The following is a 13899-nucleotide window of genomic DNA, read 5'->3' on the forward strand; positions in this document are numbered from 1 at the left end:
AGCTTTAGTATGCAGTCTCTTTATAGAATATATTCTCTGTAGTCTGAACATAGTTATCTTTAAAGTCATGAGAAGTTTCACACATGGATCTGATGCCGGCTATCACCATCTCATTAAAACTATACAGTGAGATGGATCTAACTGTTTAAATAGTCCATTTTCTTTTGCAGACTTGCAATCCATTCCATTGTAATTCTGCCACTGATCTACTTAATAATAGTACGGAAAAATCCTTTTCGGTTTGCTATGGGGATGGCTCAAGCACTTCTGACAGCCCTCATGGTTTCTTCCAGGTAAACAGAAGAAACATGTATTTCTATAATGTTCTTAGTAGTAATTGCATTGTTTGTTCTCTGATTTTACTACTACTTTGTTATCTACCTTGACTTCACCTGGAGAATTATGAATTCCTTGAATGTTGAAATATTACTTTCATCATTACTTTCGGAGCACCTGAAAGGGCACCTGAAAGGGCAATGGAACTCCACTGCAGTGGAGTGGCCTTATACCAGACCTGTGACTGACCTTCCCAGTATAAATTCAGGACATAGAGGTTTTTTTGCCATTCATTTCATTCTTCACAGTCTCTCTGGAGTTCAAGCTCTTTTAGTATTTCTATAACTACACACATCACATCTTTGTTATTCTTTCCCATAATTAAAAGAGATAGCAAATGTTACTTAGCTGTAAGAGTGAACTCTTCCCTTCATAGTGCAGCCTTCCTGCCTGTCTTAGATCTCCATTTGAATCTTAGAGCAGATCGCTGAAAGAGAATGGTATACTCTTGCCTGTTCTTATGTTATCTCTTTATCTGTGTTTCAGTTCAGCAACTTTGCCTGTCACCTTTCGTTGTGCAGAAGAAAAAAACTGTGTTGACAAAAGAATTACCAGGTTTGTTCTTCCAGTTGGAGCTACTATCAACATGGATGGCACGGCTCTCTATGAAGCAGTGGCAGCTATATTTATTGCACAGCTTAACAACTTGGAACTGGATGTTGGCAAAATAATTACCATAAGGTGAGACTAAAGCCATCGCACAAATTTTCTTGTTATTTATTTAATGAGTGGTACATTTGTTTAGGATGTCCCATCAAAAAGTTGAAACTATTATTCACAGCACATGAAATAACAGAAATATTCTTACTTCTTGTTCTAAGGCCTTGCCTATGCAACCTGATGAGGAGATGAAGTTGGCCAAGGCAGGTAGTTGGTATGCAGCCACCTTGTTCTGGAAATTGCCCCTATTTGTTACAACAAACACGTGCAAGTCCGGCTCAGTCTCTTCCATTGATATGCCCAGTTAGCATTTGGGAAGTACCTTTGCCTACTTACTCTGCAGTGTAACTATGACTCCTCTGTTTTCTGGCCAGGGAGCAACAGAATCTTCTCTAAATATTATGAATTGCTGTATCTGTAAAGGCACTTATTAAAAGTGTCTATCCATGACTTGTCATGTCCCACAAATTTGTCTCCAATAGTATCTGTAGATACTATTCAGCAGGAAAACTGGCATGTTTGTATATCTTTCTTGCAGCGAGAATAAGTCTATGTGTGTGAGCAAATGCAGTTTCTGTAAGTGATATGTTTTCTGAATGCCTTCTCCTGGCTTTATTTGGGTTTTTAGTGTCACAGCAACAGCAGCCAGCGTTGGAGCTGCAGGCGTTCCCCAAGCTGGACTTGTCACTATGGTGATTGTACTGAGTGCTGTTGGCCTACCAGCTGAAGATGTTACCCTGATCATTGCAGTTGACTGGCTTCTGTAAGTTTAAGGCAATTGATATTTAATCCTTGTTTTTGTTTGTTTGCAATGTTTACATGACTTTTGAGGGAATATCTATGTCTATGAAGGAAGACAACAAAATCATTTAGGACTGCTGTAGGAATTGGACAAAGATACTTGTTATGGCCAGACTTGTTCAATATAGATTTGGATGCAGTTGTGTCTTTAATTCAGAAAGAAGTTTTGCTGCTTGGGATGACGGTGAATGACCTAGCATCCAGAAGCTCTATCAACCTTTAAACACTGGCCACAACATTATTAAATCAATAGCATCATTAGTAAAGACAGTACTAAGGAATACTTCTGGAGCATCTCAGCTTCCTCCATATTATGCTAAATACATACACCATCTGCAAAAATTAAATGCAAGCCACAGGCAGAATATCTCAGACAGTTTCCTCAGAGCACATAAAATACATGCAGTGGAGAGCAATGTGCAGGAAGCTGAGCAGTACCATGCGCATGCATGGTAGGCCCAGGCACAGCTCCGTTCTGCCAGCATCAGCGCGCTGGGGATGCTCTTCACCAAGAGTCTCCTCCCAGCCCAGCCCGCCCAGCCCCATGACCAAAAAGCACAGGCACATGCAAGCTTAGAAAGAACTCCCCAGGCCCCTGATCCCAACCACTTCACCTCAGGGCACATCAAAACGCCTCAGTTCCATTGAAACAGCTCTTTTTCAGAGAGAAGCGTTCATCTCCTGGGATGCTGTCACATGGTTTTAAATTTTGCCTATCTTTAGAGATCAGCTTACGTGCTTCTTCTTGGGAAAAGGGTTCAGAAGCTTTTTGCTTTGGCCCTATGGATATTTTATGGTTCCCCTATTGGCTCCAGATGATCAACAAAATGAGTGCTTTATTTGATGTGATAAACGCCCATGCTCCTCAGCAGAGAAGAATGATGTGGTACCATCAGTGTAAGAGTCCAAGGTCTGGGTCAGGTTTGGGTCTGCTGCACAAAGGACTTGCAGCATAGCTTGGAGTGGTTTGTCTCTTTCCAGCCTTAATGTTGCTCCCTGCTCCATGGGACAAAGAGTGCTATGCCTGCCCCCATTATTTACTTTGTCAAAGACTTTGTGAAACTGAATGACAGGGATTTTTGCTGAGTGGTCCAACTCAGGAAACAGATGTAGGCAGTAGGGAAGAGTTTGGTCTCACATTCACGTCAGTTTGAGCAGTGATTTCTATGTTCTGTGCATACGAGCTATATTATCTACCGGTCACAATGAGTATCTCTGTTCCTGGTTTCCCAGAAAAATCGTGAAAAGCTTTTCTAACCCCCATTGCTCCATTAACTTTTCTGTAGACTAAATGCTGTTCCAGTATCTGAAGTGGGCTAAGAGATGGGAAACTATATCATCCTTTTGCTGAATGCTGTCTAGAGCTTGTAAATGTTATTATTTACGAAAGCAAATGTTTTCCTCAATCTTGACCCAGGCTGGCCTGAGTCCTGGAAATAGTGTTCATATTCAGATTCACTTCTTCATTCTAAGTCTTTAGATGAGGTTTAAAGATTTTCTTTAAGCCCTTCTCTTGCAGGACTAGCGTTTTTCACAGAGTTCCACATGTGATCCCTGTCTCACAGAACATCATGATGCTGGGATCATGTCTCAGTTTTCATTTCTCAGTTTTTTATGTTCAACATGCACTAAGATATTTCTACAGTAACCTAGAGAATCATACATTGTTTTCTGGAGGTCCGAAGGACATTGGTTATCACTTTTGTCCCATGACTCACTGTGAAAGAATAGCAGGATTCCTGAATTAAGAAATATAACTTCAGGTTATAATGCAGTTTTTATCTGCCTTCTAAACTGTGTAAACTGTAGTGCTCATACCATGGTCTTGCTCACCTGCATTAACTCTGCACTGGAAGTATTCCATTGGAGTCAATGCAGAGGTCCTAGTAACCTTATAGTTGCTGCATTATATTCTCCTAGGCTCCTAATTTACACTCAAGATAGATTCATTCCTCTTCCTCCCCTACCTTTTTCAATCATTTTCTTGAAGGATTTCTTGGCAGCACCCTCTGTATTTCACAGATCTATTTAATTTCTTTGATTATATAACTCAATTTTGCAAACTGTCTTGAAATACTGCTGGTTTCCAGAACACCAAGGCTGTTGAATGAATCCAAAAATGAACTAGCTTTCTATATAAAAACACAATTGCTCCAAACAAAATGCTCTAGCAGGAAGTACATTCTCCCCATCAGTTGTCTGCAATGTTGGCCCATGGATTTGTCTGTTTTGCTCCACAGTCATTTAGTTTTTCCTAGTCTCCTTTTTTTTCAGGGAGGGCATTTGGTTTTGTTACAGGTAGAGAAGATCTGTACAAATCACTGGTCCACAGTAAGGTCTAAAAGAGAGTGTAAGAACAGGACAAACGAACAGTTAAACTTCTCCCAAAGAACTCTCCTAGCCTCCAGCAAGTTACGCGAGCTAAAGATGGTTTTCATGTTTACAGTCTCAATAGATTTCTTCTTCTGTGAATTAACCTTATTGCTTTTTGGACATACATAAAGTTTTAGCATCTACACATCTTGTGGACAGGAATTTTACAGTCTAAAGATGAGTTGTGCAAAGATGTATCTCATTTTGTTTTATTCTGCCTCCCAGTCACTTTATTTGATGCCCTCTAGTACTTTCACAGGTGAGAGAGAGAAAGAGAACAGTCATTCTTTGTTTCTCATCGTATTCGTAATTTTATAGACCTGATCTCTTCCCCATTTTGAAAAATCCAGAATTTGTGTGATTCTTAGGCATGATAGGAATACATAGAAGCTACCCATTCCATCATAAAAAAGACAAAGAATTCAAGCTATCTCCAGTTCTGATCCAGATACTTTTCAGATGGAGGTGTCTTGCTGTGTAATGCAAATTAAAGATTAATTTCATGTACTGGGGTCATTGCCAGGGCATTTTGTACCTCAGCAGATGGAATTCACACCACGATGCCATGTAGATTATTAACACTTTTGCCTTTTGTACTTATTGCCCAAAACGTATTATTTTACAACCTCAGTGTCTCATTAACGATCCTTAAGTTAATTCTGAACTTACCATGGTTTTATTGCATAGGCTTGTGGAGATCTTTCATGTTCTAAATGAAGAAGCAGCATAAAAGTATTTTATGAAGGACAGATTTCCACAGCCATGGATTTCCTCACTTGTCATGCTGATTCTACCAGAACCAGGTTTTCTTTTTCCCTCCCCTCACAGATATTCGCCTCCCACTTGGGGAATGCATAGGCAGCTTTTAGCCCAGGAGCTCAACAACTGTAGTGGAATAATGTGTACCTGAGACACACTGAGTCACTTCAGTATTGTTTTAGCAGTCCCTTCTATCTCTGAACATTTCCACCATCCACATATGTGCATAGCCACAGCGGCTCTTCCAACCATAAACACCCTTCTATGCTGTGTCAAGGGAAGGAAGAACAGGGAAACATGAACTTCCACAGTCCCTGTGTCATTTTCATGCCAATTTCAAACTTTGCTACAATGCACAGTTACATTGTCTCTGTGCCAAGCAGTGGCAGATTTTTAAGGGCTGCAAGTCACATTCCTTTTGGGAGAAAGATCAACAGTACAGAAATGTCATATTCCTTAATGTGACTTGTTTAGTATAACTTTGTACTTCAGCCCTTTAAGCCGGAGAATCAAACAGCACATGGGCACTTTTCCATTTCAGGGCTAGGACACTAAAGATCCAGGGCTAAGCTCTCGTCTGGTTGAGGAAATGACTGTTAAAAAGACAAAAGGCACAAATCAAACTCCTTTGCTATTTCCAACAGGCTCTCGTTCCCTCAAAAGCAGTCTCACCACAAAGAGACCAGCTGCGCAGTGTACTTCAGGGCCTGCACAGTGCTCCCAACAAGATTTTATTAGGCTATGCATGGTAATGTCATTACTGCTCTAACAGAACGGTGATGTACTTGCAGTTTTACACATCTTTTACAAAGTCATTTTTCACAGCAGTGACTCCAGTTTTCTTCAAATACATGTGACAAAAGTTCTGTTCTTCAATCTATAGCATATTTTTCTTTTTATACCTGAATTATCCAGGATCTGCACTAGGAAAAGACTGGAGCTGAGCATTTCCTACAGTAGCTGTCTTTAACTAGAAGGATTTTCTAAGTAACATACAGAATGACTTGTCTGACAACATTTTTATTCCATAGGGATCGATTCAGAACAATGGTGAATGTCTTGGGAGATGCCTTTGGTACAGGGGTAGTGGAGAAACTCTCCAAAAAGGAGCTGGAGCAGATGGATGTCGCCTCTGAAATCAACATAGTCAATCCTTTTGCCTTGGAAACAACACCACTCGATAATGATGAAACAGAGACTAAGAAATCCTATGTCAATGGAGGCTTTGCCGTAGATAAGTCTGACGCCATATCATTCACGCAGACATCTCAGTTCTAAATCCAGAAGCTTTCAGGTGAAACAGGTGCACTAAAGGACATGACCATATGCAAGATCTCAAAAAGCTTAAAGGATAATTGGGAATGAATTACATCTCAAGTGTATTTGATTTACTGCACAGACTCTGATTCACCTCGCCAGTTCTCCCCCCTTCCCATCACCTCTCCCAGCAATCTGCACTCACCACTTTTGGTTTTTGCTGGTCGATTGAAGAAAAGAAAAGCTATAAAATACATAATTTTTTTAAGAATATATACTATTGCTGAGGCTACAAAATGCCTCTTTGGAATCAGCATGTTCATAGATGGATATCATAGCTGGGGCAGCCAAATGTGTTTTTCTCAGGAGTAGCACAGCATTCTACATCTTACCTACATAACAAAACACCTGTGTATAATCACTTTTAACATCCTTGCCTTCTAAACAGATTGCACTGTACCAAACACCTACTCTAACTTGATCGCGTGCCAAAATATTCATTACTGCTGCTGATTGATAGGACACCACATGGGCAGAGTTATTCAGAAAGGGACAGACTAGAAAGGCCTTGTAATAAGTATTTTAGTGTGTACAGGATTTGGGTTTTCTTAAAGCATTATAAACACTGGAAATAATTGGGCATGGCAGTTTCCAAAGCTCATGTAGCCACGTCCTTCATCTGAACACCAGCTGTAGGGAATTGGCCTTTAGTTGTGAAATGAATTGCTGTGGGCTTGCTCATCTTGTACTTGAAGAGCTTTTGTAAAGTGAAACATCACCAGTTTAGGTCTACTTTGAATGGCCTTCTGGTACATTTCCATCAGAAGCAGGAGAAAAGTCAGTTTATTATTGTCCGCCTTTGACTGTAGCCAAATATTAATCCACCGGAAGGTTGGCAAAGGTCACAAAGATGAAAATAGACTGTACAGCTAGTCATAGTGCAACTTCTAAACCTTTCCTCTTTGGGGAAAAAGAAGACATAATATCAAGAATATAGGAGGCATGTCTTTTTTAGAAAGAAGCCACTATCACTGAGCTTTTTACACAGACTACTTGGTTTTTTGCTCCTTAGTTTAATTCCTCTGTTGAACACACAAGTTGGTAACTGCAACACTACTCCAGTGCCAACAACTCCAGTGCTAAATGGTATCTCATGAAGTATTCTGGACCTACAAAGTCATGTGTTCTGGTGGCTTATTATAGGGGATCCACCAAGAACTTCCTCATAAGCAAACTCCATTTCTAAAGCATTTTATACAAGATTTCCATGGTGCAAAAATCACTCTCTCTACAGAGCAGTTGCTGTAACAAACTAGTTTTTTGCCTTGCACATTAAAATCTGTTAGCCATTTTACTTGTAAAGTAAACTGAAATTCGTATACAGTTAATTTTTTGTAAATAGCTTGCATTAAACCTAAAACTGCACTCACATGCTAACAAGTTCCTGCTGTGTTATGTAATCAATTAAACCCTACACTTTTGTATTTAAATAAGCCAGGCTATGTGCCAAAGAGAACTGATGAAGAAAAGAAGAAGATAATAGTTACTGTAGGTTTTGATAAATTGCACCTTAAACAAAGAAGTCAGTGAGACGTAATGCTGTATTTAAATTAAACATTGTAAACTATATGGAAGTGTTAATCTAAGTATTGGTATGTTTATACAGAATAAAGAAAATGTACAGATTGATAAACCAATCTTTTATCTGTGCAGAAATAGTATGAAAAACTTTATTTGTACAGCTTTGCTTATGAGAGGAAAAGAAAAACACCAGCTTCCACAACTAGCCTATAATCTATGCTTTGTCCTTTCTTTGCTTTTTTTAGTCACCCTTTTATGATCACTCTATTATGTAACCACCCTGTTATGATGTTCTGTGACTAGTGTTCCTAGTGTGATGAAAATAAATAATTTCTCTCTTTCATTCTTGTTTCACCCTACCATCCTCTCCTCACCTGTAGAATTTTGAGTTTCTCCAGCTATTGCAAGAAAAACAAAAACAGATGATGACTTATGTTATCTTCAATAGTCACTCAGCTGTAGTTTTGGCAGGAATTAATCTCTTGTTCCAGTAACAGATATACATTATCTCTCAGGAGCACAATGCCGAGATGGCAAGAAAACCCTTTTAATTTTGAGGATCCCAGGACAGGAAAAGATCTTTTCTTAAACACATGTGAAGCAAGGGATTACTTAGCATTTTTAAGGATCATCTGCAACTAACTAGAGGCTGATGGTGCTGTGGCTCCATACATTTAGTACCAAAGGAACTTACTGTATACTGAAGATACTGTTAAGTCCAAGAAAGCATTTCCTGACACAATGGGTTGAGCATGTATCTTCTGCACACATGGAAAAATCCTGTGTGATCAAAGCCTCCTCTTCTACTCTGCAGCCTCCCGGCCTGGAATCTTTGTAGACCAGCAGAGAGGCTTCCATTAAAAAATCCTCCACAGATTTTGGCCCTTCACCCCACATTACTGTGTTGCTGCAGTATTTTCTGAGGCTACCGAAGCTATCTCAGACTGGACCTTGCATTTTGAGTAACATGTGGTTTTAAGCCATGGAAGACAAGGATACTCGCTTTACACTGGGGAGAGAAAGCACCTGAATGTAAACATGCACAGATCTATCGATATCCGTGGGTTATCCAGGTCAGCTCCACAGGTTAAGCTGCATAAACATAGTCATGACACATGCAGTTTGCTTGTTCTTGCGTCTTTGCTGGTAAGAAGAGAAACTTGCTTAGTTTAAGATCTCCAAAGACAACCGATTTATCCAAACTAACAGGTCACTCCCCTAAGTTACAGCTTCAGGCTCATTTGACTACCTAAAATGTATCCAGGAGCATCTCCTGTTACTTAGCAAGTGAGGTGCCAAACCAGAGTTATAGACTGGAAGCAGTGCAAGTGTAATGGGGAAAGGTCATGACCTACTCCTGAGAAGCAACCTCTATGGGCCGTTGGCAAAGGCAAAATCTTGAACTAGGTCGACTTTTTTCTGACCCAGGGTGGCAGCAAAATATTACTCTTTATAAGGATTATGAAATTTTGTATTATTCCTATTAGGAAAGTCTGCGTTTCCATGCAGATCAGAGCACTGATAGTCTCAAATGGCCCCAAAACCATAGTGATGAGTACTGTTCAAAAAAAAAGTTCTTCTCTAGTAAGCCTGAGGAGTGCTGTCTTTCAGTTAGGGTGTTTATGCTGCTGTGATTCCATCATCTGCAGTGGGGTTACATATCTTTTAGAACTGTGTGAACCAGGGCAGGGGGGAAAGAAAACAAAACTGTCCCAGTACAGACACTGGAGAATCTGTTTCTGTCCCAGAATGCCAGATCCATGGAAAAGGTGATTAAATTACTGAAAAACATTGTTTTCTGATACATCCACCTATGTAAGCTCAAGACAAAAGAATAAGCTTTTGGAGAAGGATCCCCATGCTATAGTCTAGTTTACCAACAAGAAATATCAAAATTCTTTATTATAAAATGATGATTACATTAAACCATAGAGTCTAAGGAACACTGTGTTTATCTTCTTGTTTTAAAAACATTGTTTTTAAGTTCTTTTGTACAAAATAAGCACTATACTTAAAAAAGCCTTTGCAGAAGAATAAGGTTCAGCTTTTGCATGGCTGGTAAGATGGTCATACCTTGAGCTCCAGTGACTGGCCTGGCCATCGTGGGACTCGCACAAAGACTTCTTTCTCCGCCACTCTTGGACGCTGCTGCTGATGATAGTACAGGCCATTACACAGACAGCTTCATCTTTAGGCCTGTCCCACCTGAGTTTCACAGGCAGCCTCAGTCCTTTACCCGTATGTCTCTCAGCCTGCCAGTCTCCACTGTGTCTGAACAGCTGCTTTGGAAAAATACCCTTTACTAACAAAGCTTTTTCAGAGTAACACAATTTCCTAGACTTTTCTGCTTGCCAGGGACAGGAGGAGATCACCACCACTGACAAACACAAAGAGCGGTTACCATGCAAGGAGGTCAAGAAGGTCACAGGTGTTGATCGACACAGTTAGCAAGGACAGATTTTGTAACATTGGCATGTTTTCATGACTTGCTGTTGGAATTGTCTTCTGTGTGACTGACTTGCTGGACTGTTTGGCAGGAGGTCTAGATATTCAGACCTAAGCAGCTAAGCTTAGGGAGAATTACAGGTTTGTCCCCAATCAGTAAATATTTTCATAGCTCAAGAGAAAAAGTTTATTGGGAAAATGGATCTGATTTCCACATAGGATCATTAACCTAAAGGGTGATACATGTAACTAGCCGAGACTTCCTCAAGTTTTCACTGGCCTAAAGTCTTTCTTCCAGTGTCACATAAAGTCTCTTTTTCAACATATCTGCAGGAACTAATGCTTTACAGGGTGTTAACCCCCGTTGTCTCCTATAACTTGTCAAGATTATGTGTTTCATCTAATACCATAGGTTTCTAGTTCAAATCACTAACAGAATAACACTTGCATCAAATAGACATCTTGAAATATTGATATTTAACTTGCCCAGATAGTCTTTTGGGAAACACTCTTACCCAGTCAAAATACAAGAAGGATGCTAAGACATAACTCTTATTTTTCCAGCCACTGCTACAGCAGGAGGTTATCAACCTCCAAAGCCCTTTAAAATGCATTTTGAAGCCAATTAGCCAGCTTAGAAGGAACATCTCCAAGGGTCCACAGGCCCTGCTGCAGGAAGGGATTAGGTGTTTGGCACAAAAACTGTCTCACTGAATGCCAGCAGGAAAAGCCAATTATTTTGCTCTTACTTTGTCTTATCATAGGACACTAAAGCAGATTGGCACTGAACCAGCTGGCAGCTCCCATTACTCCACCTTCGGAGTCATAGCCTCCAACTGGAGGACAGATCAGAATTCAGCTGTAGAGGTGGTGTTGATAAACCACCTGAGGAACCTGCCATCATTGTCCCTGTTGAAACCGCACTACAAAGGCAAATAGATTGAGAACAATCAGCGTCATTTAAGTTACCCAGAGCATTTAAGTTCCAGTAATTCCCTTGAATCAAGCTGCACTGATAATAGCAACATGAGCACTTCTGAAGAGGAAGGTGACAGTGTACCTAAGACTGGTGTTATACTTGCTAAGTCCACAAATGTGGCTCCAGATTTAAAGCGACGTGACAGAATCTGGCCTATCATATTTGCAGGTAGGAGCAAAAAGAGATTTTGGACCAAACTCAACATGGTACACAGAGAAAACTGAACAGTCACAGCGAAAAGTTAATATTTTTAAGACACAACAATAATGGTACATTTTGGGGCAAACTGCAGACAGGGGCAAGCAAACAGTTGTGACAGATGAAGAGCAGCCCTGACTGAATTAAAGGCAAAGGAAGCAGCTCTGAAACCAGTAGATGCCCCTTCTCTCAGAATAGTTTAGTAAATGGAGACCAGATTGTTTTAGGTAGCTGGAGGAACGAAGTACATTGCATTGTAAAGATGCAGTGAAGGAATATAGAACAGAAAACACAAAAGCTCTGCGCTGGTAAAGAAACCATGGTATTGGATCAAGAACCCAATGGTCCATAAGCAGAGCAAGGCAGATACCATGGACCATTTCTGGAGCACAACCTATCCTGCAGCTGTTGGCAGGGGATGGTTTTGCTGTCCAGGAATGCAAGTCATATGACCTGTGTCCCCAGAATCAAGTGTGGAGTGCCACCTACACTACACAAGGGCAGCACATGCAGAAGGGGAAGGAAGAGAGGAAAAGAGAAATGCCCTGCTGTGTGGTAAGGACTATGCCTGGCCTGCATCTAACATCTGCTCCCATTTCAAGATGGTCCCATTGCAACGTCTTGTCTAAATACACATCAGTTTTCTGCAACTACAGCAGGTCTTCTGTGAGCATCGTATATTTATACTGCTTTTCCATCTTGCATTCAGATGTATGAAACATAGACCCACAGAAAGCCAGGCCCCTCGACCTCACTGCTCAGCCTTTTCACACAGCCCTCTCTCTCTCTCTCATATTTGCTCTCAGTCCTCTTTCACAACCCTCCAACTTTTTCTCTTAACCATAGTGTGGCTCACTCTTGCCAAAACAGTGAGTCATTCTCCTGTATTCAGTTTTTTGTAAGATGACATGTTTTCTTTCCCTGCTTCTCAGAAGTCCTATTCAGGTTCTGGTGGGATTTTCTGTTTGTTTTAAGTATGTGTACGAAGAGCCTCTTTCTGATCAGTATCTTTTTCCTGCTTATTGACGTGAGACATGACCATCCTAACAAGCTAACTGTTTTCTTTAATTGACAAAGACGCAAGCAGTGTATTCCCGAGATTTACAGCACCAGGCAGAAATACAACCCTTTTTGTCTTCAGAAGGCTCAAGGTAAGACCTTCACTGCTCATGAGCAGGAAGGGCAGTGACCTTCATTTACCAAAAATATAAGCAAATGCATTCTCTTTTGGAGAAATGTGTGCTTAAATATGAAAGAATGTCCAAAGAACATCGTTGGAAACTGCCCTCAGTAACAAATACAGATGTGTTTGTGATGAACGTCTTCTGTCGATCCACTGGCGTTACTATTTGGGATCAATAAACCTTCAAACCATAACATCAACTACCAAAATAATAAGATAATTCAGATTAGGACAACTGTCACCATACTGCTGCATTAGGAGGTAAAATGGTAAAAAGAGTGGACTGCTCCATGTTTCCATGGTCACTGTACCTTGCTAACTTATTATGAAGTAAGAATTACTACGTGGTGATGCCCCTGCCTGTATTTTCAGGGAAAAATAAAATTTAAAACTGCAAGGATCTGTTTCCCATGAAGTTCCTATTTCATTTGATAAATGGATAAGGAAATATACTAATAAAAATAAACTTACCTCTATACTACAGCATTTATTTAAGTGAAAGGTCCTGAAACTGTGTATTTGCAAGGAAATGCCATTACAATTAGTATACATTAATGTTATGGTCAGAAACAGTGATGAACAGAACTTGCCACCTGGTTAGAGCCATGCACATTCTCCACAGCATTGCTGTCTTCATAGCGTACATGTCATCTGAGATGACAATGTCTTCTACCCTCGAGTAGGCATAGACTAGGATAATGATATCAAGAGAGTATTCTTGATTTAACACAGTCTTTGTGTATTCACATGATCCTTCTCTGGAGAGGAATTTAGTTGCAATTTTCCTTCCCTTTTGCATGCTTTCGGTTGTGCACCTCTGCCTGAAGAGGACAACCCTTCCTGCCAATTTGTGTGGGAGGTGCCTGGTGCCTTCTGTTCATGAGTGCTAGTTCAGATAAGGAAGTTTTTGTGGGCTGAGCCTATTGGGTCAAGATTAGTTTCTTAGCAAGTACGAGCTGGGCGTTTGGAGGGGGATTCCCTAGCTCCAAACTGAGGAACGTGCCGCATCTGTCCTGTGCTCTGCTTTGGCCGCAGCTCTCCAGTGGGACGCTGAGCAATCAAGTAGGAGACACGCTTGGCCGTCATCTTTGGGGAGGAAAAGCAGGCAGACTTCCGCTTCCACACAGTATCGCCTTCTTGTCATGTAATTAGGGCGACTCAGTTTTCCTGTTTGTGGTGTATTTGGAGGTCAGTGTGCAGTGGTGTGCTGTGGGCTGCAAGTCTGCACCAGCTCCTCTGAAGAGGGCCTGAGGTTATTAAGTATCTGTCCACTGGCGGTGTTGCTGAGGGAGAGCTTTTCACTCTTGCATGCAGAGGTGTGGTATTC

The 13899-nt window shown here is 40.7% G+C and overlaps 1 protein-coding gene across 2 annotated transcripts in view; it reads left to right on the forward strand.

The window, feature by feature from the left end:
- Positions 1-13899, forward strand: part of SLC1A1 (solute carrier family 1 member 1) — a 63951-nt gene that overhangs the window by 45903 nt on the left and 4149 nt on the right. Inside the window, exons 9-12 of one of the 2 annotated variants that reach the window (XM_062599639.1) lie at positions 171-293; positions 823-1017; positions 1625-1759; positions 5961-8110. In XM_062599639.1, the coding sequence (XP_062455623.1) occupies positions 171-293; positions 823-1017; positions 1625-1759; positions 5961-6207 (700 nt within the window). In that variant the 3' untranslated portion in view covers positions 6208-8110. Of the gene's footprint in view, positions 1-170; positions 294-822; positions 1018-1624; positions 1760-5960; positions 8111-13899 lie in introns of those variants that run through there. The other variant, XM_062599640.1, reaches the window with a different exon arrangement.

The sequence above is a fragment of the Rhea pennata genome, chromosome Z (assembly GCF_028389875.1).
Source record: "Rhea pennata isolate bPtePen1 chromosome Z, bPtePen1.pri, whole genome shotgun sequence".
In the NCBI taxonomy this organism is placed as follows: domain Eukaryota; kingdom Metazoa; phylum Chordata; class Aves; order Rheiformes; family Rheidae; genus Rhea; species Rhea pennata.